Source organism: Buteo buteo, chromosome 15, assembly GCF_964188355.1.
Source record: "Buteo buteo chromosome 15, bButBut1.hap1.1, whole genome shotgun sequence".
NCBI classification, from domain to species: Eukaryota; Metazoa; Chordata; class Aves; order Accipitriformes; family Accipitridae; genus Buteo; species Buteo buteo.
The window spans coordinates 9,799,935-9,827,519 of NC_134185.1; the positions used below are offsets into that span (position 1 = coordinate 9,799,935).

A 27,585-nucleotide genomic window follows, 5' to 3' on the forward strand; every position below is an offset into this window, starting at 1 on the left:
AGCTCAGTACAGCTGGGACGCAAGATGTTAGTAAAAAACAAGTCCTTGTCTCCAGTTACAGCTCCCTAACCCATGTCAAAAGGTTTAAAAAATACTGGATGACATACTGTTATCAAAACATTTACAGTGTTACAATACCTTTTTTCCCCCCTTTTGTATCATCTGAATCTTTTAGGGTCACTCACTGATGTTGTCCACTATTAATGTCAACAGCAGGTCATGATTATATTTATTTCCTCAGCACAGATGCAGGTTTACTCAGTAAATTGGCAAAGGAACTGAGAAGGTATCACGTATTCTCTACTGGGAACAAACCAAGCAAGTCAGTCTTTCTAGCAGAGCCTGTGTTGGCCTGTTACTTTACCAGGTGCAAGTGATAAGGGATCATTTCAAAATAAATAAGAACAATGTATATTTCTATTCTCTGTGTAAGTTCTAAATAAAAAAAACCAGAAAGTAGGTAATAGCCCAGATTATATAAAAATTATATTTTCAAAATTATGCCTGCTGATTTACAGGTTTCCAGCACTTCTGTTCAGAATTAGTGCCAAACGAACAGAGACTGAAGATGCTATTCCTTAAAGCATTTCATCTGCCAGTCACCTCTAGTAACTTCCCTCTACCACACTCACACACTTGTTCCAAATTCTGTCAGGTGTATGAAATAGTACATTTTTAGCTTAGTCCAGTCAAATAATTTAACAAAGTGATGTGTTAGTAGCTGAAAATAAAAATTCTGTTTTATTGCTAAATCAGCCAGTGGCAAAACAAACTAGTAATATCCAAATGATGAACAGGTTATGACAGTGATATTTACTAATGGCTTATTACTTGTAGGCAACTGGGCACCAACAATGTTTATAATCCGTAGCAGACATAAAACAAGGGAATTACTCTCATGATACATTACACAATTGCATTGCTCCAGACAACAACTGACACTTGGGCGGTGGTGTTATTTAGGTCCCACCATACTCATGGGGAAGCTCTTAAGATGTTCTGGATCTGGTCAAGTCATGCACGCCCCTGAGCAGGGCATCAGCTGGGCTTAACTAAACCCCAGTGGCCCCACCAGTCCCTGGGTCTGCAGCAACTATATCCCCTATATCATCTCAAATATCTTGTGTTCTATAGTTTACATTTCACCCAATAAATGCTATTTCCTTTAAAAGGAGAACTAATCTAGACCCTGACATGAAAGTTTTGCGTTACAGAAACTGTACTGCCCGAAATATTTTTCTATCATGAAGCACAATGGAGAAAAATATCTGCAGTCTCAGGAGCCTGGGCAGGACTGCAATATCCAAGTTTCCTTCTTACCCTTGTGATACTTATTCTGTGACAGTAACAAGCAGATTTAACTCTAAAAGTTGTGCTCAAGCAGAAGATGAGGAAATTCAGAGTACCAACTGTTTGATCTATGTCATCTACCCAGGGTGGTCAACCAGCCATAGGTTAACAACTTCTTGTAAGTGGTACACATGGTTCAGACAGTGCAGGGAAAGGAGAGGTTTAAGTCCTTCCTAGGTGGGAGATGACCATGACCCTCAGTTGGTCCAGGCGCTCTCACGCAGGGCAGGATGGTTTTGGCCAGGGTAGGACATCTAGGTCAGCCCAGGAGGGTACCACTGACTCTGGCCTCACCAGTATCTGCTGCCTTCTGCCCTCCCACAGCAGGGCTTTATTTTACCAGCAGATCTCAGGCTGCCAAAGTCCCGCTGCTGTTGGCGTCCTGCAGCCCCAGCCCGCGAGCTGCAGCAGAGGCACCCGCGGGCACGGGCTGGTCCACCGCCACGGACCAGGAATCTCAGGTGGGAGCACAGGTGGAGTTCGGGTGGGATACTCTGCGCAAAGCACGGCAGTGTCGCTGTCTGGTAGGGGTAAAGGACTAGGGAAGGATGAAGCACCGAGGTACCCAATCCCATTAGCCAGACTGATGGTGAATGAAAGTCTTCCTGAGAGTTGAAATCTAGGTAGAAATAATTCTTGACTTGTAAAGGGAGAGAGACGGAGCTGGGAAAAGAGGGACAGGTATCTTATTACATTCTGATGTGAACTGCAGCCAAAAACTTGATATTTTATTTTACTAGAGTTTCCAAAGGAAAAAAAAATTAAGAAAATGCTGCTTCTGATGGCCTGGAAAACTACTATACTTCTGTAACAACAATATAAACTTTGCTAAAATATTACACTCGCACAAATTATTCAAATAAATCAACATTCACTCCATTTACAATAGAGTTGCACCAGCTAACTTCTGTTGAGAATCCTGCCCACCATTTTCTGGAGCTATAAAAGAGAAAGGAAAGTAACTGAGATTACCCAGGCCTTTTCCATTTGAAAAATCCCTTCTTAAAATAGTTTGGAGAAGAAAAGCCCGAGAACAGTGTGTTCTTAACTTGTTGAGTTTTGAATGACTGCAGCAAGTCTGGGACAGAGCTGAGCATTATTAGAACATGGATACATCCAATTCTGAGCTCCAGAATCAGTTTTGGTATAAGAGGTGTATTAAAAATACTAAAAATATTCCCTCACTCTCTTTATCTTGTCCCACAAAAACAAAACAATAGCCTTCCCCCTCAGGACTGTGTTTGAGGATTTAATTACTTTTTGTTTTCTTCAAGGGACGAATGAGGTTTTATTTCTTCATGGCTCCTCTGCTGATCTTTGCTAAGGATTTCTCTAAGGTCTCGCATTACAAACAATAATAAGACTCATTCTACAAATAAACTTGATGTGCTTAGGGTCTGTCTATCCTGCTATGATTTTGCTTCACTGACAGATTCACTTTTCCTTATGCCACTTACTGCGTCTGAAAAGTTTGTAAAGCATGTATTTGTAACATTTCCAGCAATCAGATATAATTTAACCACCAAAGAAGCAGCAGGAAAGGGAAGAAGAGGGGTACAAGGCACCAAATAACAAAAAGAAATATAGCTTGTCTGAGTTCTTCTTTCTGTGATGTATTGTTTATAAGGATATTCATACTGGGGTTGAATTAATTAACCTGCTCCCCCTTACCTAATGGAACATACAGAAGTAGATGCCTTCTACCCAGTCTTCTTTCCTCCATTTCAGAGTCCCCTGGATTCAGCAACCGAAGGAGCAGCAAATGTGCACACAAGCGTCTCATCTCAAAAAACATACTACAGCTAAGTTACTTCTCTTTTTCCCCTACATAGGCAGGCAAGGACGATTTCAAGCGGGGTACCCCACTAAGCACCACGGCCTGGGGAAGGGTTCAGGGTTCCTTTACAAACTTCCTAGAGGTGGCATCATCTGTTGAGAACTTAAATGTTGCAAGTGATAATAGTTACAAGTCGTCATGGTTAATCATAAAATTTGAAGATTTTCCTCAGGCAAACCATCACAGCTGTTTGAACTGGGATAAAAAATAAACCCTGCTTATCAAACTGTTAGAGTTTTCCTCTTCCACAACACTCTCCACTATCCAGAACAATAGTCTCTGTTTTAAAACCACAACGTTTTTGAGTTTGAGGGTCTTTTTTTAATAGGCAAACAACCTAAGGATCCTCCTGAATGGTTTTACCCTGTCAGTATAAAAGCAAAGTCCACCTGGGAACCTAGGTGGGCAAGGAAGTCTGAGTCCTGAGACCAAGCAGTTTCAGGAAAAACACAAACCCACCAGTGACTGTAACCACAGGAAGGAACTGAGAGTAGGTTCCAAGAGCAATTGTCACTGTAGTCAAGGCAGCGTATAGCCTTCTGCCTAAGGACCCACCTTTCTCCTACCCTGCTGTCCACAGTGATCTTCACTGGGAAGGTGATGTTCACTGAACGGCAGAAGGAGCAGGTAGTCGTACACTAGAAAAATTGCCTCAAAGGGCCTAAGTCCCACTGAGGGACAAAATCTCTAAAACAGAAAGATCTTCACCAAGTCTGCCATAGGAGGGAGTTGTTGCAGCAGTATTTCTTCCTGCACACTTTCTGACAGCCACTTTAACTGGAACATGGGAACGTATAGGCATGATATAAGTCTTGGTCTTGCACCACTACAGTGCAAAAGAGGACAGAGGCACCAATGTTCTTGTACTCATAATCTGTGCTTGAACATACTGTCAGAACCATTGTGTGGTCCAACCGCTTCCTTAATGATGCACAGCTATAAGTACCTTTCATGTGCACTTCTTGCCAGTATAGTCTCTTGCCAAAAGTAAGGGCTGTTTGAATTAAGTTATTCACAAATTTAATTATATTCTAATGTAATCTACTAAAGGAAAACATCTATTAAAAAATTTGTGTATTTTTATTTTGTGGATATATTACTTTTACAGTTGTTCTCAAAGTTAGATAAACTGTGCTTACCATAAAACACTGTTTTAAAGTAACACATGATGTGAAATGAAACCCTGCTACCATCTGTGAATAATGTAATCAGGCAAATGTGGAATAATGACTACATCATGGTAATTTAGGACAGAACATACTGAATTACAATTGTCAGCAGCTTGGTTTATAGCTCACAAACTTGACAAAAGCACAGCACATAAAAAGAGTGGGGAAGGATTTAATTAAAATATGATTACAGAAGAGAACAAATGACACGATATTACTTTTCAAGGGTCCACCACTATTACTTGTTTCTTGAAGTGAAACTGAAAACTCACCAACACACATGCACAGAAAGATAATTCCAGTGATATAAGGTGCTTTTATGCATCACAAATCCACGGGGTTTAGCTTGTAACAGAATAATAATTCTGCCCAGCTCTTTGGGGTTGCAGTAGGTGGACAAGGAAATAACCTACAGGAATTACACCAGATTTTTTCCATTTTCTAAAAGTTTCCTATCTGTTCACAGACCAGAGGTGCAAATCAGTATTGTCCCTGCCCAGTGTACAGTGCCTTCCATTGGGGATGGTCTGCGGCAGAAAGCAAGCTGGTAGGATGCCTCTTTTCCCTACTGTGGCATTTTTTGGATGGGTTCAAGGTGGAGTTATCTTTACTGGATTCATGAAAATGAAGTGTGCTTCAAAATAAGGAAAAAAATTCCAGACTCTTTAAATCTACTTTTTGCATCAGACAAGGAAATTCAAGTCCCTGATATTTAAAAGGTGCTTTTTTCCTCTCCCTTCATTTCTTGTTCCATCTCTATTCTACATATTTCCCCTTTAAGCACTTCCATAATCCCTTCACTGTTGTACATGAATACCTCTTAGCCATTGATATATTTCTCTTTGCATCATTGCAGGCAAGTAGGGAAGAAATAGGAACAGGAATAAAAAATAGAGTTATTTCCTCTGGTTACACAGGAAGCCTTGGTGGATTGATCCCAGCTACCAAAGTCTTGTTTAGCAATCCCTCCTCTCAGAGTTTCCTCTGTAAACATAGATATTTAAGAACAACTTGTCATTTGGAAAAATTTACTTCTCTGTATAAAACATTTTATGACCCATTTCTCCATAGGGCAGAAACTTAACAAACGTTTCTGAATTCCAGTTTGATTTACGTTCTTCAGTGATGAAGATAACTGTCCATTTTTTTTCATGTTACAAAACATTCCTTCCATTTAGAATATTCCTGTTCCCCTAAGTTACCACACTGACACAAAAGCAAGAAACACCTGGTAATGTCCAGAGAAATTATAGCACCTGCCCTCAGAGAGGGCAGCTGCTGGCACTGGTAATAAATAAACAGATAAATGTATACACATATGTAAATAAATAAAAGCTGTTCACTGGATTTATGTCAACAGAAATCTAGATAGTTTCCATATGCTTCTGCCTTCCCACATCTGGGAAAAATCACATTGTACTAGTTTCATTCTGCCATGATAGCACACTGGATACTGTACCAAAATCTTTTAGTAATGGATTAAGTTGTGGGTTTTTTTTTTAAATCCTGACTCTTTCATAAATAATTTTGTTTCATAAGAAGAACTTTTTGGGGGTAAATAGCAGTGGAGGCTGAGAAGAGAAAAGTCTTGTAGTTAATGAAACTATATCTTCATATGACACACTTTCTTACAAAGCATTTTCTTTATTATGTATCACGACATTTACTATATAAAAGTGACATTTCAACATGAAACACTATAAACGATGCTACATCAGCTTATAAAAATTTAGACTTTCAAAATTTAACAACCAATCAAGATGCTGTGCATGTCTAGGAAGATTCCCTGGAAGCCAATGAAAAGCCTGTACAAAGCGCACTACCCTGTACAGCTGCCTACTCCTGCCTGTTCCCAGACAGTGCTGCTAAAACCTGGCTCTCACTTTTATTAGCATTTGGCCTCTCTGGAGAATTATGAGGGTGAAAAAAGATCTAAAATAGGTATTTAACATAATTTTCCAACTTGAAAATATTTGTCACCACCTTAAAAGCCTGTCTTTAAATTTGGCTTATTAAAAATACATGACAGCCTCGTGCTTTACAATCTTCATGGTTATGTATGTCTTGGAGATGAATACTCCATGGTACTGAAAACACAACAACAGATTTCCCCAGAACTTCTCCCGTTCTCAGAATTGATTAGACAATGCTAAATAAGAAAGCCTCTTCTGGAGTACCATGGCAATAACTAACAATAAATATGACTAACCTAAAATGTAACAGACCAAACAAACATGCATCTACGATTAGCGAAGCAAATACTCCCACTGTGCAGCAGCCAGCAGAAGGCTAAGAAAAGTGAAAAGAGGAAAAACATAAGAGAAACTTTCACAAGGAAAAGATAGCTAGCATTTAACCAAAGTATACAATTACCTAGATCACCACAGTGGCTGCCAAGGGAAAGTCATACACAATAAAGCAAATCATGACCTGCATCTCTAACAGTCAGGCCCACCACACCAGAGTCAGCTGCAAGTGCTGAGTCTGCCAGCAGCATGCTAAACACAAATTTGAATTTAGGAACATATGAAATTATTGAGCAAATGGACTTGATTTTGACTTAACTACATCACTTTTCCCTTCACCTTAGCAAATGAGTATTATAATCAATACTGATATCACACTACAGCCAAAACAATTCACAAGTAAACCTTGCAAAGTTTGAATTTTAACGTGTAAGTGCTCCATTTGAAACATGAACTAAATGACACACCATTGTAGACCATGACAAATTTAGCTGAGAACAAAGTGATCTTTCAGAAGGTCAAGCAAACACAAATTGCTCAAAATTGCTCAAAATTATAGAGTTTTAAAGATGTTTAAGTAAAAAGAGCATGTCAACCAGACCTTCAAACACTATTGAGATAATCTTCTGCTTGACTCTGACGATTTCCTTCAGTATGAAGAACTGTGGTCCATTTTAAAGAAAGGGTGAGTTAGGGAATGCATTAAATTAGGGATTCTCAAAACGCAGTCCACAGAGCAATTTCTAATGCTCTGAACCTTGTGTTAGGAAGGTGAAAATGCATCAATTTTATCTGAAAGGGAATACTCAGAAGAAGAGCAAACACATTACAGGGTAAAGCCAAACCGGCAACTTCCATAGCAAGATTATGAACAAGGGAGCGTCAGCCAGCTGGGCGTGATGGGGAAGAGTATAGTAATACATGAAGGAGTATGCACTTCATGCATGGAAATTAATACTACCTGCTTGCCCAAGTTTCTTTTGCACAGGAACCAGAGGTTGCGCATGTCCAGGTAAGGTCCCAACATGGACTCAAAACACAGATCGGGCACAAGCCAAGACTGAGGAGCTAGAAAGTATTTCCAGGTCCCACAGCTCAGCCCCAGCTTTGGGATGCAGATGCAGAAAACACATTCTGCTAAGGATCCTGGCACTTGGGCTATTTTAGGTATACACATTGAATGCAGGGCTAGAACTCCAAATATTTTAACAAACAAGGAAAATATGAGCAAACGTCTTATTTGACATGTGAGAAGAACTATTTTATGTATCATGTTCTAATAATAAATTTAAGTACTTTCTGTATAGGAAAAAAAGAAGCAGAAAAAAGAGCTGTCTTGGTATAGGTCCATACCATGACATATAAAACCAAAACATTGAAAGCTTAGTCCTGTCGTGGTTTTGGTGGGGGCAGAGGCAGGGGTTGCCAAGTATGATAGATTCTTTCAGGCTGCTGACATCTCACATATGAAATCACAGAGACATAGAAAATCACATAGGCACAGCACTAGGCATAGAAAATTATTAGGCAAATACTTAACAACCCAAATCTCGAAAAGAAATTTTGAAAAACTAGTTCACTCATTTCAAGATGAGTTTTACCACTCATGCAGTGAATTCATAAAACTGCAATATTAAAGACAAGTGGTCCAGGCAGTCATAAACTTATACAATTCTATGCTAAAAATAAAAATGATCAGAAACCTAACAACTCTGTCTTCCTTTCATAAGCTACTGACCTTTATTTTTCCAAAGATGAAGTTCACAGTGGAATTCGCCAATGAATAGCACAAATGTATTACATACCTTGAAGTCACAGCTTCCATGAATTCATCAAGAAGATCATCATAGGCTTGACCTCTGATTCTCTTGTGTCTCAGCCCAATATACAAAGGATCTTTCAGCAATGCCTGTTAAAAAAAATACGTTTGAACTATTACATGAGCAAGTTACACTAGTACACTCGAAGTTAATAAGAAGGGGACAACAATACAGTGTTTGAGGATTAACTCAAGCATATGAAGTACATATCCATTTATCCACCTCTATATAAAGACTGAAGAAATGCAACAAAGAGATTAAAGAAACACCCTTTTGTATCAAGGAAAAGGGATACCCTAGTCTCAAAGGAGGGGTATTGTTTCCAAGTGAAAAAGTAAGAGTTTATTCTGGGAAGTCAGGTTTCAAAAATATCTTTTAAAGCATTACTTAGTACTTTTCTCTTTTTCCTTTACATCCTGACAGTGCTTTGATATTTAAAAAAAGCCATTTTCTTTACTTTTATCATCACGTTTCACAAATCTCTCCCAGAGTCCATCATTTCAACTGTGTTGATGAGCTGATACTCAGAAAACGTGCTGCTTTCTAAAATTCAATATGCCAAAACATAACCAAGCTTTTGACCTTTTCCTTCCAAGCTACTAGAAGGTCTTGTTTTAGTCTGATGTGTTTCCAAATTTTAACTTACAAATTACTAAATGTGTTCAAAGAGGTTTGCAATCACTTTTGACAATTCACTCCAGCTACAGCAATTCCCTAGTCTCAACAGTTTAGCGGGCTCTCCCAGGAACCCTCTTTGCTATTCTTTTTCACAGGCCTCTGAAGATGAATAAACTTATTTCTCCATTGTATCCAGTGTGCAACCGTCCCACACACGCCCAAACAGCTTGTAGAATCAGTCAGGAGCTTGACTAAATGTTTTTCATCCAAAACCAATTTGCAAAACCAACACGGCTGCAGAAATTTGTACAGTAGCTTCAATTAGGAAAACATTGTAAAGAAAAACACAGACCACCTCTCCTTCCAGGAGACAGCCTTCAACGTACACCATGAAGTAACATGGCCAGAAAGCTTGCTCGGCCTTGCTTCAGGCTGGGAATCAGAAATCTGATTTCTGTATTTTAGAGAAGCGCCTAAATTCCTTTCACAGCTTTGCTATGTTGTACAACTGAAAAATCCTTCGGGTCACAAGCCCCAGTTGGGGACTGATTTGAATCGGTAAGAAACTTAAAACCTTTGGTGGTATTCTGCCTCCCCTGGGAGTATCCTGATGGAGACCTACAGATAGAGGTGTTTGTCTCTCCCTCACTTTTCTGCCTACTTCCATAAAAAATTAAAGATATCAGATTAGAACATTTAAAAAAATCAATACAAAAATTCAGCAGGATTAAAAGCTGATTTTTTTCTAAAATTGTTACTAAATTCATCACCATTTCAAAACAAACTATTTCTAATACACTACTTAGAGACCTTCAGAAGTTTTTAGTTCAACTGTTTGAATCGGAGAACAAATAAAGCTCAAAATTAAAATTGCTTTGTAAACGAAAGTGAAGTCATTACATTGTAAGCATTTTATTTGTCCCTTTCAGCAATTCTATGTAGTGTTCATGTTTAAGTAGGATATTCTTTGGCTGGAATAATTTTAGCTGCATATTTACATTATTGTAGGTATTCTAGCAGCAACATCAAAATCATAATTATGTACCTATTCCAGGTACTGCAGGAAAAACTGGCAAGAGCTTGATGTCAGGTGCCTTCCAAAGCAATTTTCTCTTTTGTATGCTCTTCTTTTTTTATATAATCATTTCCAATTTTGTAGTCAAGAACTATTTCTGGAATTATTTTTTCATTTCCATTTTGAGTTTGCCTAGTTATTTAAAATGACCTCAGGAAAATCTGACAAATCAAGGATAATTCTATTTTTCTGGGAGATAAATTCATAGGAATTGCAAATGAACTGTTTAGCAATGTGAAATCTTAAGACAAATCCCGTGGGAGTTGCCTCATGCTTCCCACCAGACTGAGCGTGCAAGGTTGGAAAGCAGAATTGCCAAGCAGCAGGAGCCTCTGTCAGGAGCATCACAGTAGGACTCAGAAACAGGAATCCCAGTTCTAAAATCCCATTGCCGCAGCTTTCCATACCAGTAGGCTTCTGCTACGCTGTGTCCTGTGCAAGCACACCACATGCTCCACGGTCCAATTCAGTGTAAGTAATTTATCCCCTTTCCAACTCCCAAAACTTTTCTTCCTAAATTGATTAGCTCTTTTCACATACTTCCACAAGCTTTTTATTAAACAATGGCTGTTTTCTCATTTTGTAAAACAATGCTCAAAACGAAAAGAAAAAAAATAATCATCTTTGGTCCCTTTATTTTTTAAATTCTGAAGACATGTTTCCATGTCCAGACTGAGTCATGCTGATTCCTTCAAGACGTCAGCTTAAGTTGGGCAGTGATTCTGTGAAAGTTCAAGAGAAACAGGCATTCACAGTTAGACTGTTTAAAAAGTGCTAAACAAGCCACAGGTCTGCCTTGAAACATAGGCTCCTATAGTCCTTTTGCCACTTTTGCATCTTTCATGTCTGTAAACTTTTAAATCTATAGTCAACACTAAACAGCTCCATTTAGAAGACCACTACATGAATTTACTCACATATCTTTGATGCCGAAATTTAATTTGGAATATTTAAAACAATTAATACAATGTTTCTGGGATATGTTTAAAATTCCAGCCTGGGGAGTCTCACAGGCAGAGACAATTAATTCAGCGACACATCTCTGATGAAAAGCTTGGCCAGCTATATAGCCAGAGTTCAAAATTCCTTTACAGCTCAGTGCATTCTGCTTCACAAACGTTACAGTTCGACAAGAAATAGCCCCAAAAAGTTCCTTTATAGTCCTGTTTGGAACAACGTATGAAGAAAGCCAGGGTGCAGACAAAAGAATGAAACATTCAGCAAGTGAAAAGAACAGTGGTCACGTCTGAGCCCCGAGTAGCAAACCATTGTGGAGCCGCTCCCTTTCCAAAGGGCACTGAAGAATGAATAAGCTGCTTAAGCACATTACCCTCTTATTCAGGTCAACACCATGCAAACCAGGTCTGCAGTGGTTGTTTTTTTTTTTTTTTTTGAGGGTTCACACATCTTGAGAGATTAACATTTGCTATCGACCATTTCATGGCTTTCAAAACAGATTACTGAAAAGAAAGTTCCATCCTACAATTGAGTATGTCAAGCTGACATGATGATTAGGTACTTCTCCTCAATGACTTGGGTTTCTTTTGTTCCCCAGCTTGTTGTCAAAGCTTAAACTTTGTTTTGTTCTTTTGGAAATCGAATCTCCATCAAAACATAACTCTGCTTTTTTCAGCTTAGTGGGTTTGTTATGCGTATTAAATGATACTGAAAAAAAGTTGATGCCAGTTTATTTTTAGACGCACTTACTCTAAGGCTAAAAAAAAAAAGTTCTAAAACATTCAGGTTTAGCAATGTGGTACATTCAAGCTTTAACAGAAATAAGGTTTTACAAGAATAAAAGGCTTAATTGACGTTCTGGTACTGGAAATATCATGTAGATCTACTTAGAATTAGCTGTGTAAAATAACAAAGAGTTCTTTGAATGCCACCTGAGTGTATTAAAACTGTAATGACCTTTGGGGTTTTAAGAAAAAGGCAAGCCGTTTATACCATCTTACTTGTGCACGCTTATAGTAAAGAGATCAGCAAACCATCAAAGTTCAAGCAAGGCTTGAGCTGTGCACCTGGCTCTAATTTAGCTACAAAAGCCAAACCAGCAAGAAACAGAAAATTGCACACTTATATATTTCATCCATCGAGAACAAACATGTTGAAATGTCATCTATTCTCAAACTTGGCACCGAGACGTTTCTTTGGAACAGATACACATTTTAATGAACAGCTTCATGGAAAATTGGAGGTGAAGAACTGCAAGACACTGAGCCTTTCCACTCACAAAGATGGCAGCACAAAGCATCCAGAACCTCTCAGCGCCATCTAGAAAGTGTTTGGTGTACGGTAACGCTTCAGAGCAGCAACTCCCCCCATGCCATTAAAATGTCAAAACCCTCCAGTTCTACAGGGGGAAATGATTTGCATTAGAGCCACAGTTATAAAATTAAAGGAGAACTACATTTGTATGGGACATCGGAAGCTTTGGGACAAAGAAATGCCACGTGCCAGAAATGAAACACATTTCAGAGTATGATTGGTCTAACAGGGCACACAGTTACCAAGAAAACCAAGGGAATGCTGCTGCTTTTTCAAGTGTTAATATTTTCTTACATTAATACACTATAAATTCTTTCTGTAAACTTCTTCTTGTCTCTGTTTTCACAGGTTGGGGAAGGGCTGGTGAGCACAGGGGAATTTCTGTTCTCCAGGAAAGTCGGACATTTCAAACTTTTTTCTTTGGTTCCACAAGATTGACATTTCACTTGATGTGAAACTTTTTCCAATAAAAGAGTTAGCCAGTCAGAAACAACGTCAATGTTTTGGACTTAACTTCAGCTTCTATCAATACTAATTATCCAGTAATCAATCTGCGTTCATTTAGATTTGGGGTCTGTAAGCACTAACATGCTGAATCACAATTTTCTGTCCTGCAAGAACTGCTTACAGCTGCAAAGCGTTTTTTAAGGCATTAGGAAGAATGTACAAGATTTCAATTTATATTAGACTAGGAAGCCTTTTTTTTCTTTGAATAAGTTTATTTTGAAGTCTGAAATACAGGATGGTGTCCTTAAAACATGTAACAGATTCTGTGTTTCCAAATGCTAACTGAATTTCGGATGTGCTGAATGCTGCAAGTAACACTGACGCTAATTAGGTTTGAGGATGTAGAATACTTTGCAAAAAGAAGTTTCATAATCAGAGAGCTAAAGATTTTTTTAAAATTTTGTTTTCTTTGAACTACACTGGCCCCATGACATACTTACTAAGAAGAGATCATGGCCCCTCCTATCTACAGACTAGACCTTTGTCAACATATTTGCAAACTGCAAGGGGCCTCTTGCACAAGAAAAAGGGGGCCTTATCTGCTGTTTTGCCCCAGAAGAAGGAGATCTCATCTTCGGGAGTCTCAGCTAACACTGTATCTGGACATCCTCAACAGACAGGTACTGGCTTACAGAGCATCACCTCTCTTTGCACCTCAGTTTCCTCCAGAGGATCCCCCATAGGACAGGATGTCACAAAAGATCCCAAAATAGGAGGCCAAAAAATGGGTATCACGATGGGTCATTCTAGGTCTAGATAAAGGAGGAAAAAGCCCACACACTGGACATGAGTTTAAAAAGTTGAGCCCACTTGTGCTAGACTTGCCAAACCCAAGTGGCTGCCAGTACCTGAGAGACAAAGATATTGTGCATGCAGACTACAGTTGTATTATAATTAACATTTTCCCATCTGTAACCCTAAAAACATCACTGAAAATACTGTTGTCTGTCCAGACAAAATTGTAGACCTGTGATAGTCAAGAATTTAAAAGATAATACATTCACAATGTTCCTCTGACATCAGTCTTAAATACAATGCTGGAAAGGAACAGTTTATGTGGAAAAAAATTAATAGCGAGGAACATTATCCATCTTTGAGAGTTCAAAATATAAATCTTTATTAATACTCCGCTGAAGCAATATCCTAATGTAACAGAAAAGAAGTTAAAATATTTCAAATTTTGTTTAAAATAATTTAAGATTGTGCTAAAAAATATAGAGAATATGTTCTCTTCCACAGTGATCCTACAGTTTTGCACAGCTACACTAGACATTTTCAGTTATTTCTCCTTAAAGACAGGCTTGACTTATCCCATCTAACTTTTCTATACTTTCATAAGGTTGTTTATCTGTCAATATGACCTTTACATCCTTTGCTTGCCTTCTGCTCAGGAAGCTTACTGATTTCTTAACTTGAAGAGGAATTGCCAGTCATAGCTTTGACTGCGCACTCAACCACGTTGCTTATATTCTAGTTATTTCCCACGCGCGCAGACAGCTTTACCCAGCTGAAAAATTGCCAGCTCCAGCGAACTTTAATTTAACAACAAAATAAAAATCGCTCTAATGGCTGGAAAGAATGCTTCACGAAGGAATCTCGTAACACGCTATGAAACTACCACAGCCTGTCCCCAAGCAAGAGACTGCAGAAAGCCAGGCTGTGCCAAGGACATTCTGTGGGTTGGTTCCGGCGCACGTATGTGGCACCGAATAAAGGTCCCAGTGTGCAGGGGCTGCGTGCCGAGCGGGCGCCATCCCTCCCACCCTCTCGCACGGCACACTCCGCCTGCATCCCTCCTTCCCTTGGCTTGGGTACCAGAAGGGCTCTCCCGGGAAGTCAGACTCGTTCCCTTGCATGAGCATGCAAAGCTAAAGACCATTCGGCCCCCTAAGGGTCACGTTTACAAACGTACATCAAATATACAAAATAGCGCAAGCTACGCGAGCTGTTGTTAGCAAGGGAGCACCAAGTGCAAAATCCGAAGAGAAAAAGTTGCTGCAGCAAGAGGCAAGATGCACTTGATTTTTCAAGAGGCTGTTGTGCTGTCCGCTCTTCAAGTCAGGCAATGCATTGGTGTTTGTGTCCACGAGTTTGTGGAATCAAGTGATGGGTGAAAAGCTCAAGGGCTGTTGATGGTGCAGGGGCGGGTAGCAGTGTTGCCTTCTGGTTTGAGTCTGTTAGGTACATCTGACTCACTCTTAGCTTACCACCAAAATACTGGAAATTATAAAATACTTTTTAGAAATCAAAAGTTTATCTCATGATTTTTAGGTGTAATTCAAGATGTCCAAGCACTTGAAACTCACAATACCGGTAACAGCCAGGTGCCCATCAATGATGCATATGCCTAAGGAAGTTCCTTTCTAGATTGACTTTTCCATTCCCAACAACCTGGGATTCACAGGGACACCTGAACTTCTCTTCTGGATTGGCTCTGAAAATTACAATACACAGCATAGCTATGCTAACTGTATATTTTGCCACACTTTATATTGAATACTAAATTTTTTTTTAAAAGGCAATAATACATCAGACAGCAGATGAATTATATCTTTTTCAGAGCAATTAGGCTTTTGTTCCACCTGCTCACCTTTCCAGTACACAGTATAAGAGATTCACACAAAAGTGATAAAGCTTTTCCAGCAAGTTTCCATTGCTATTAAAAAAAAATTCTTGCAGTAAAATTAATTGGAGAATCTAGCAAAAACTGCTCTGCGCACCTTGTTCTTTATGACAGTTTCCTATTAGGAAGGACCTGGGAATACAGTTGAGCAGTGAAGCACACCCCAGACTACATCTTTGCTAGCCAACAGATAAAGCAAAAAATAATGGTCTTCCCCTGAAACTTAAATGCTGTTGAACTTTTTTCAGGTAAAACAGCTTACGCTGATGCTTTTCAACCAGCTTAACTTCTAAAAACTATTAGAAGCAAAAATCATAGAACTGCCTTCACTGAATCTGCAGCACAAGCCATGTTCTGTTCATAAGGAGAAAAGCAGGCGTTTTCCTTAGGACTGGATTACATGTTGCTCATCAAAGTACCGTAATTGAAGGAAAAAGCCCTGCCGTCAAAGCCAGCAAGTTAGTCAGTTTTTCACACCAGAAAATGACAAACTAAAGAGGTTTTCAATCATAAACGTACAATTGTGCCAACATCTTCTGTTAATTGAAAGTTAGCTTCAAAACTGAAATCATAAAGCCCTTGTGAGGCTGATCTTTATAGCACTAGAGTTCTTTTCCTAGTACCATGCTTGTGTACCACCACCACATGGATGCATCAGGTCCTTCTTTCAAATCTACATTTAACTTCTACACCAAGTAGCAGCTATGCCAAGCAGGTCATTATTAAGGCACTTGATTACCAGGAGGAAGGGGAAACAATTTCTAATCTTGGACTTTCCTTAATTTATACAAAAGAAAAAGTATAGAAAGATCTATTTTCTGTGTGACTTGTGCCAATCTGAAAATAATGGCACGCTGTGTACGAACAGGGCACTGTCACCATGGGTGGAACACAGAGGCAGCTGTATTCTGGCGATGAGCACTAAGTGAAGACAAGCAACGTATCTACAGTAACACACTTCAATGATCATTTCATTTGCTCTTTACTGCAAAACTCTTAAAAAATGTTGAATTTACATCTCCCAGCAGATGCCTGAAAGTTTTGTAGAGACAGCCAGCACAAAACTTCCCTGAATTTTTTATTTTATCCTTTTTTATTGTTTGAAGGACTCTAGATAAATTTAAGTAAAATTCACCAGAGGTTTTCTAACTCTTCTTCCTCCTCATCATCATATGACTATAACCTGTCTTTTTCTCCAGAGACAGAAATATGTGATTGCACATAAATAGTTACAGGTATTATTTCAATGCATATTAGTTACAGGTATTATTTCAATGTGTATTTTCTGGTTGTGCTAATAAGCTAAAAAACCCTCCCAGTTCCTCAGCCTGACAATTATGTTTTGAAAGAGCTTTATAAATGAAATAAGAGCAAAAATCCCTCATCTCTCATGTAACAGGATAAAGTCAAGAGTGGCTGAAGGATGCCCTGGGCTGAGGAAGCTCTTACGAGGAGTCACTAGTCCCAACCAGCCATGAGAAAACGCTGTTCTGGGCAATTCTGACAAGCTTTGAAAAGTGCAGTTTCCCACTAACACAGCTCAGACAACAGCCTGCTCCTCTCCCTACAAATTTTTCTCTCTTCCTTAGACATAGCACATTAGTCCCATTGAATACTGCTTTCTGCCTCTTCCTCGGGAGGTTACAAATGATTTTGCAACAAAAGAGCATCACCACAATGTCTAAGGTGGTACTGCTGCACTAAGTCACACTAGCATGCATCATATGATCCACTGCCAGAACCATATCTAGCAGAGTTAGTAAGGACATCAGAGAGGCCTAATTCATTGTGTATTTTAAGAAAAATAAAATAAACAGCAAGACAAATACTCTGCATTATGATTAACAGTCTCAGAGAACTCTCCTGATGTTAACATCTGTCTGCAGGGACAGGGACGATGCCAATTCTACAAATGCCTGTAATTTGAGTTGGAACTTGGAAGACACTCAGAACCATGGTTTCAGAGCAGCATTTCATCAGACACAATTTTAGGATGCATAACTCTTTTATACAGTAAAACTGAAAACAAATGGTTGTCTGCATGCCAGTGGCATTTCTTGAAAAACTTAATCATTTGCCTACTGAGAAAACAATAGTCCTGAAGAGTCCAACATCATTTAGGACTTCAGCAGATTATGCTGCATATAATCATTAATATTTTAACATACAAATAACAATCAGAAAGCAAAGAAATCTGAGAAGTCTCTTGTATTTTATTCATATATTTTTCAGACCACCTAACAAGAAATCTCCTAAAACCCCCGACATCTACTTTCTATAAAAGCTTTTACTGAATCCCAGGAAAATCATTAAACTCTCTACACAACCGACCTTCAACAGCCCCCATACAGTTAACGACTATCATTTCTTCTTCATGGATAATGGGAACTGCAAGCTATAGACATAGATTGCCACAACTAAACTTTCAAAGTTTATTGCTCACAAAAAACATGAGGGAGGGTCCAGCACTAAATGCTTATAATAAATCACAGAAGGTGGCCAAACAGTAATATTTAAGAAGGGCCAAAACAGTACCCACAGTAGCCTACATAGTACCCTAAAAACAAGTCTAGCCTCAGTGAAACTTTTTATAGAAGTTGAAGATATTTTTCTTTTCTTTCTTCCTGCAAAGTTACCAGGAGTATAGCTATCGTAATAAATTATCTTCTTCAGCTTAATCAAGAAAGTATGACAAGATACAGCTGCTTGAGGTGGTTCAGACACTTTGAATACATCAAATTTTCCTACATCATTTTTGCAAAGCAACAAACACACATCACTCCCTTTATTTTCATCCACTTACATTTCTAAATTTTGTTTAGGACAGGCAGCTGAAATGTCTGAATGCAAGCAGTCATCCAGCTTTCAAAACCAGACAAAAAAATAAAAAAATCAAATGACAAACCACCAACAACAAAGTGAATCAGAGAAGAGCAAAGACTCATTCCTTTGAAGATGACATCAGTAAAGTTTTGCTATTAAGTAATAATACTCAGAAGAATGCCATCTTAATAATTTTCCTTCATCTGGTATACGACAAAGATAACAAAAAGTCTTAAAAGATCTCATTTTCATTTATCTTTAATATTCTATTAATAAAAAGAATTTTGCTAATATTGCATCAGCTCACACATTTTGACAGCACACAAAGTGTCTTGAATCCATCACATAGTTATTTGAACAGAATTTTAACATATCAACAGATACACCATTTACAAAACTGAAAATCTTGTTCTATGTTATCAGTACATCTCATTGCTGTATCAACAGTTCTGATACTTTGTTTTGATCCTTTCCTTTTCATTCACATGTAACTACAAATTTCCATCACTTGTTGTGGCCTCTTCTGAGTTCTATTAAACTTATGTCTATTTATTTCATTTACTTCCATAAGCTACTCCCACATAGTCTTTCATCAAAATATCTTTGACCCTGACAATCCTGTCTCCTGTGCTGACACTCAGCCATTTTCTTTACTAGAGCCAAATGGGTTGGGATTCTTCCTACAAAAACAAGTCACATGAACGATGTCCATTTGACTGACTGGCAATTATTAAACAAGTCTGGTGATATTATTTCGGCACTGGCATCTCAGCTGTTGCCTATATATCTGCCCTAGCACCAGAAGAAAAAGGGGAAAAGTAGTTCTGTGCACAGAGTAGACCTGCTAGCGCAAGGCCAACATTTGTAAGAGGTCAGCAGGTGACATGTTTTGTCCCAGACACTAGGCCCGCTTCCACGGAGGCACAAATGAGGCATCTTATTCCACCTTTTGTGATAATCGCTACATTTATGGCTCATTCCCTCTCTTGTCTTCTCTATTGCCTGTCAAATTGCTGAGGAGGCAGATAGCTAGCAGTTACTATTTCAGAAAGAACGGAAGCCAACCAAAACAAACACTATCTGTTGCTGTCTTCTGAGTATGAAGAGTTGGAAATGTCTAACGTATCTTGAAATAAAGTCTGCTGTCAGTTTGGTCTATGGAGATTCATGCATGCAATCCAAAATAAGCATTTCCAGATATTAATTTCTCCCCTCTTTTATAGATCCCCTTGTGCTGAAAAGTGAAGTAAGAAGAAATGAAATGGACTGACAGAATTGCCAGTAACATCAGTACACAGCTCTTTCTTTGTAATGTCAGCTAAAACTGAGACTTAAATCCGGTGTCACCATTTAGGTACTTTCTGCTAAAGCCCTCCCCTCTTCAACTTCTGGGGTCTTAAAAATCATTGCCAATATGCTGTTTGGTAAATGTGAAAATGTGAAGCACCACCTGGCTTTGTCACATTTTCCATGGTCTAATGAAATAGAGTATTCCACAACAGAAATATTCTTAAATAGCATATTTCATAAAAATAAATGAACAGTCTCAGCAAAAGAATACCATGTATTCCTAGCCAAAATGGCAAAGTTTAAAGGATGACAATGGGTCAAAAGTAACAGACAATTGCTGAGGTCTTCCCACACATTAAGCAGTAGAATGGCATTTCTCAAAGGTACAAAGAGTTTGTCTAATAAGGGGTTGACAGAAGTTCAAAACCAAGTTTTAGTCTCTGTAGAAGCCTCCTGAGCCACACGGCAACATGTCAGATGTAGAGAAAGGCAAGTGAAGTGCAAACAGAGTATGAATTCATGTTATCTAAATTAAGAACCTATACTGGGTATTTCAGTATCTATGCTAGTCTAAGTTCTTTTTATAGTCAAGAGACAAAAAAAGATAGTTTTAAGATACAATTCATCTGATGAATTTGAGACAGCTACTTTATAAGAAGAAGCGTCTGCTCCTCTTCATAAAATTAGCCTAGGATGATTAGCTCAGGTTCAGATGACTCTCAAGCTCTGCATCTGTTTCTCAGTCATTCTGAGCTTACCTACTCTGGTGATGGGTCCCCAGATTCTCAGGACTAATAATTCAAACACAAACTTATAGATGTCCATTCCATTGAATCTTAAGTATAGGAAAGATAAAAGAGAACAGGCAAAAATATTGCTGCCTATGTGGGTATAGTAGAAAAGTCTAGATTTGGGTTTAGTACCCAGGCGATGTAGAAAGGCTGGACGGTTGCAAGATTGCAAACACTAATATCTAGTATTTTATGAAAGTATAAGAGGACTTTAAGCAGAGACAACATAGGATGATGATGGATGTAAATCTGGCACTGAAATATATAATAATATATCATTTTATACAACATGCATATTAAAAATATAATATGAGCTTGAAAATCTCCTTTAATTTAATTACACTAGAACAATTGGATGAGTTAACAATTGCAGTAACCTTCCATTGTACAATGACAACAGTAAGCCCCCGGTGGAAAAAAAAAGGGCTTTGCTCTGTTGTTTTTTATTTATTTAAAAAGGATTTTAAGTATTTTTCCTACTGAAAGGCAATGTAGATCAAGATATTTTTCATCCCCCTATTAGGGCAAAAGGAGACAAGCATTATAATAGTAGTAAGGTAAACACAGAATGTCTTTCTATTATTATAGTAAAGAGCAAAGTCCAGTACAAGGGAATGCAGCATTAAACAAAATGCTGATAGTGTACATACTATGAAACTGAGAAAAATATTTAAAGAGAATTAATTTTTAAAAGTCAAGCCCATTTATATTTGAGTTTCATTGGTAAAACTGCTGGTACTCATAGTTGCTGAGCTATGCCTAAGAAAATATGAGAAAAGCATCTAAATGAAAACAAGGAAGGTGATGTAATACATTCCCCTGGGAATACCATGGTAAAGAATAGCAAATGATCTTCTACATTTGCAAATAAGTCAACACAGTTAACAGCTCTAAATATGGTGGGAAATGCTGTTCCCATTTGTACACAATTATTTCATAAAAGGGGTAGGCAACGTTTTGTATTTCAGCTCTCTTAATACATGATTAGTAGAATGCATCCCTTAAGAAGCACCAGACATCTACACACAGTCTTCTACTGAGGGTTTAATACAACCAAGGAAATACATAGTAAGGCAGAATATACAGAAGAAATAGGAATTAAAAAAAATAAATAAATTGCAGAACACTATGGACAAAATAGAAGACAAATTCAAAAATTCTTCAAAAGGCAGTCTTTAAAAGACTAAAACACACTGGAAACCTCAATATCTCGGGTAAATTTAGACTCTCAAGATTCCATCCCTGGAGCCCCACCTCAACAACACGATGCAGTCACTTCAGGCAAGGGTTTTAGGCCATAGAGGGTAGGAAACCTTCCTGACTAAAGCCATATGCAGTTTTGAGGATATACTTGAAAGTATAAATTGGGAAAGGTATTATTTGAGTATTCAGTAAAAAAACCCATTTGATTCTTAGCCTTTTAATTGCACAACTGAATTCTGAAATATAGCGACTTCCACTATTAAAACCAATGAAAATAATTGTGTAAAACACACCATCAGCAAATTACTTTCTGATTTCTTGCAAGAAAATCATGATCGAGAGGTCTCTGAATGTTACTGAACTGTATTTTTAAGACTACCTAACAGATAACGTTAACTGCTAACATTGGTTTCCTTGGCATTCACTCAAAGCTGAGGTCCACCTCAGCAGGACTTTCAGGTCTTACTGGCTCAAGGAGAAAAGCCAACAGTGAACAATGAGCCATTTTCCTTTCCTAAGACTAAAGACAGCAACTGTTTGGCTTGTAAGCTTTTATGTAATTTTCTTTTTTTTTGCTTCCTTGCAGTTATTATCTGTTACTCTCCATGAGCACTGCTTGATGCATCTTGTCAGCGAGCATGCCTGCAGACAGCACATTGGATATATTTGGGAAAAAAGAGAGGCTGCGAAAATTGATTATAGCTCTTAGATTAAATCTGGAGAGAAGGTAAAGAAACATACAGAGAAAAAAAAGCACTGACAAAATTCAGATGGAAGCTACGATGCAGACTGACACATTTAACAAGATTAAAACAGGAAATGTAGTTTCCAAATAAAACACAGTATTCCAAAATATGGAATATCCTGTGCAATAAAGGCGCCTCTATCCAGTAACCATTTACCATTTCTGTTGATGACAAGCCCTGTGAAAATACGGAATTTTCTAACAGCTCAGATACATTAACTCTACGTATGATGTAATGGACGTATCTGTGTGTTCACAAACACTTCCACATAAATGAATGTCAAGTCTGAATATGCACCTATGGTTAGACTGGGATGGGAATAACTAGCATTTACTGTGATTATTGAAATAAAAATAAATAAATACAGCAGAATTCTGTATTACTTCATTCCTCCTCTCATCACATTATAAACAGCAATTTACTCAAGAAATACTACCTAACTTTGTGCGATGCAGTATAATGGGACCAAATATTAGAGTTTGACTGAGGCCCGATTAGAGAGACCTTTGGAGACACTTATTGTTCTGACTTATTATTTGTAATCATGATAATGTCTGTACTAGAATAAAATAATCTGATATATCAAAATTGAAGTTTAATTTTTTTCCACAAGATTCAGAAAAGCACATAAAAAAATCACTATTTCTTCTACATCTGTGTTGTCGAAATAAAGTGAAGAAAACTCAGTATATGCAAGAAAACACAGAACAAGAATTCTAACATGCTACAGAAGGTGACCTTGGATAAGTATTCACTTAACCACACCTCTCACTACCATCGTGGTAAGAATTTCAATATTAACTAACACCAACTTCAGCAATAGTCAACAAAAATGTCACACAGCCCTATTTATTCACTGGAAATGAGGCAACATTCTGAAATTTTGATAGATATTTGCATGTTTAGGTTTTTTTCTTACTTCAGTTGACAGCAAATCATGTATTTTGAAATATTAAATTTTCCAAATAAAATCTGTGGGAAAACTGTAATTGTTGCTAAATATGCCCATGCCTCCACTTGCTCACTATAGTCATCTATATCTAAGGCTCCGTGCCAGTCCACACATCCCAGGGTGTACCTCACCAGCTCAGCAATATGGGGGCCACAAAGCTTCGTAGGAAACACAATCAGGTGGAAACTCCTGATCCACAGAGAAAAAATACTGAGGCATGAGAAAACCAAAGTGCTGGAATCCGCTTTATGATTTAAGTGATAATCCCCCCCCAAATACATAAAGTAAAACCCCAAACCAGTCTATTACACTATTTATCAGTGGGTCTGGAACATCCCATAGATGTGAATCCTTGGAGTACAGGAGGTTTGGGCACAAGTCTGTAGTGCATTGTAACAGAGGGAACATATTTGACATATTACTCTAAGGAAAAAATAAAATAAAGTTTATCATATCCTATGAAGTACTCACCTCATGTCTACAACAAACAGAAAACTACTCAAGCTATGAAAATATTAATGAGACAAAAACAGCAGTGATAATATATGGCTTACAAAGGCCATTTATTTTAAATACCCATGAAGAAAATACAAAAATGATGATATGTATAAAAGCCCAAAGACGACCTGAGGGATGTTAGCATTCGCCAACGATATGCTTCTAATGTACAAAGGATAAAGCACTAATATCTAGCTAAAACTCCTATGTAATCATAAAAATAATGAAAATAAAAGAAAAACTCCTCTGTAATAATAAAAATGCCACTCCATTTGAATATTTAAATATAATACAGGCATTTTCCTTCAGTTTTCCATGAATTACCTTTCCAGTATGTATACTTCATGACTGCATGATAACTACGTCCTTCACTGAACATGCCACATAAAAACTATTACCCAGAATCTGGAGCATTTTTGGGGAGCAATTGATGTTTTATATTAAAAAGTAGATGCTTCATGATAAATAGTAAATATTTTTTGTCACTGTATTACAGTCATTTTAAAATAACTGTACGCTCAATAGCACATATAAAAACCTGTGCAAACTATCCTCTCATTCTGATAAAATTTAACAATTTTGACAAATATTTCCTTCTAAGAGTAGACTAAGCTTGTCAAGCCATTGCTTTGAATATACAATACAACACAAGATCACATACATAAACCTTTACTTTTCAATTTATTTCAAGTTTTCCTTGGAGCAAGCTTATTTAATATAATTTCTTGTCTGTTGCCTAAAGCCTGTGATTTCATCTACTCTTCCTCATCTGGTTTTTTACTTTCTATGTGCTCTACTGACAATCCAACCTGGCGAGCCTACAAGACTCACTACCTGAGAAATAGAAAGCTACAAATTTGTGGAACAGACTAATGTAAAATAATATTTTTTGACAGAAAAAGTGAGCTACAACTTAATCAAAAGACTGAGTTTGACATGTGTCAATAACAAATCAGCAGCATATGGCAGAAACATATTCAAATGCTAAATCTAGATTTATTATTACACTTATCAATTCTTGACACATTTGAGTTAAAATACTGAGTCAAAATAATTTTTGCAACTTTCAAGTTGTGAATGTATTACCAGACATATTGTAACAATTCACTAAGAGAACATTAAAGAGCAAGAAAAGGAAAGCTCTCAAAAAAAAAATCACTAAAAACATCAGCTGTCAGATAGTTGTGATCCCCTCAAGCATGTCACCCAATGGCGCTTTGCGCTGAGGGAAAATGGTGGGTCTCGTAAGTACCATCCCTTCCCAGCTCATTCTTTAGGTTCACAAGCGTAATACAGATGTTGGCACAGTTTCAGGTGTCCCTGTTGTTTAAATAAAGCATGTTTAGGAGCGATGGGCGATGCCATATTTATTTTAGAGGCGGAATCTTCTGAAACACACCAAACCCCCCCAGTTTTGGAAGATGCATCTATAAAAACAGATTGTACTTGCCCATTCCCTCCTCTAACACATATCCAGTCCACTCCAAATAACTGAATAGATTTAAAAGGAGACTACCAATTCCTGCAAATTAAAAAAATGTGGTTTTTTTTCTTCTGCACAATGGGCTAGACAGAATCGTAATTCAGAAATTACTTTACTTTTCAGTACTTCTGAACACTGAAAAGAGAAAAGAAAAAATTACTCAAGACATTGACTCTAGGAAAAGTAATATCCTACCACAATATTTTCCTGCCAACTGGAAGCGGGGAGAGGGGAGGAAAAAGGAATATTCATGTATTTTCTCCTTTGTTCAAGTGCTGGCAGTGTACTACTAGGGAAGGCTCTAGCAGCAAGATCTAAGGGGGAAAAGAATTCCACTTGTAAAATAGAAATTAAGGAAAGTGCAATTATCTACTACCAGAATGGCATAGACAGGCAGTAGCCAAATGATAAAAAAACCACAGAAGATTTACTCCATCAATAGTTTTACAAATTTTCATGCCTGGAATTCAGCGCCATAGGGCCATAGCATTACCTTTGAGCACCTTCCCTGGCCTGTTTTGCGGAACATGGGAAAAAGCCTCTCTCGGTCAACCAGGTTAATTTGGTCAGGGACATTTTAACATAGCTAAATGAAAAGCTGTATATCTAGAAACCTCCTGGTTTGATCACATATAGTGTCATTTCTACTTCAGAAATACTCAAAACTGCTAGGGAACACACTGGAGAACATAACCTAGAAACGAGATTCCTATATATGGACGATATACATAAACAGATCCTTTTTATATAGACAGGAGCAATCTCTGTTCATAGAGTTCAGGAAATACTACTGCTGTTTTACAGTAAAACTATCACTGAAATGCTGTCTCTAGTTCTAACAACGTTCATTCAAGGGGAGGACAAAAGGACCTTTCTAAATTCAGAGAGCATTACCATTCCGTAACACATTTACTACACACAAACAACTGCGTAAAAGTGCCCCTCATCTACATAAGAATGCTAATTTTGACTGTCTTTTATCTAGAAATCCCTACAGCTGTACACAGTTTACATATTTTGTTTGATACATTCATATCTTTAGATTCATAAGATATGAAATTGCAGTTTTCCTCTATACTAATTTTCCTTCTGTCCAGGCTTCTATTTCAGTTGGTTGGAATATGAGTAATAAAAGCAGGTTTGTTTCTGTTTTCTCAAGTTTCCATTTACACATTCCTGGGTCTTGAATCTTGGAAGGCTGGTACTGGTTCTTATGACAATTGGAAGTAATTTTGGGAAATGCAGAAAGCTAACTAGCACAAGCTGAAGAACTGAGCTTGAATTTGCACCTCAGTTTTTCTGGATTCAGTCCTCCAGCACGGATGCCTGTCATTCCTCCAAAACAGTCAGAACTGCCAGCCCAGTCATGCTCATTGACCTATTTAGGGCAACTGTGAGAACTGCCACATTCCTGCATTTAAATATTTGTAGTAAGTTAAGGGAAAAAATATTCCGAAGCAAGCATGCAGGAAATAACTCGAAATAGCAGCCCACAAGTCCCTGAAGCGCGGCAGACAAAGGAGCAGTAGCTGCCCTAGCAGCTGCCCCACGTTTCTGCCTCTTGTGCACTGTTCGGTACTTCCATGTCTGTATTTGACAGTTATAAGAATAAAGAATGACCTCAGATACATATATGCGCCCATATCAATGGCGCATATATATGACCAGCCAGCTATTTAACTATGTCTACGCAGAGCAAGAGAAGGTTTGCGCATCCAGCTTCTTTGAAGCCGTCGCGGGTGCCGGCGGTGTGACGGCCGCTGTCCTGGCACTCAGAGCACCAAGGTGACTTCTGCTAGGAACTGCCTGTGTAAAAAGTTCTTCCAACACCAGCTGTCTTGGCTTTTCCGCATTGTGTGAAAGTACTATTTAAAAGAGCTGAATGTTTTCTACCTAAACTGAAATTTACGGTAAATGGTTTATGTTTAAATGCTAACACACAATTAATCTTTCCAAAGCTCCCAGAACCGGTCATTGCCAGTATTGAATTTAAACATGCAATCAGTCCAGGATTGCTCTGGCAGCCCTGAACTTGTCAGAGCTTCTCTTGTAAGATACCGAATAAACACAGTTCTCATTCCTCTGTTAAGCATCCATTATTAGATTAAGACTTTTATGGTTAGAAGAAACCCTTTCACCACTGGTTTGACTTCTGTATAACACAAGCCATCAGTCTTCCCAGATTTCATTCCTGCTCTGGCTGGATAATAGTACTTTAACTAAACCATGTCTCATCTATGACCCTTGGACACTAAAAATACTGCCTCCAAGTCATTGATAAAC

At 38.1% G+C, this 27,585-nt stretch overlaps 1 protein-coding gene across 2 annotated transcripts in view; it reads right to left on the minus strand.

Moving 5' to 3' along the window:
* Window positions 1–27,585, minus strand: part of ME1 (malic enzyme 1) — a 178,750-nt gene that overhangs the window by 70,179 nt on the left and 80,986 nt on the right. For both annotated transcript variants that reach the window (XM_075046508.1, XM_075046509.1), the window contains exon 6: window positions 8,408–8,511. In XM_075046508.1, coding sequence (XP_074902609.1) covers window positions 8,408–8,511 — 104 coding nt within the window. The remainder of the gene's footprint in view (window positions 1–8,407; window positions 8,512–27,585) is intronic.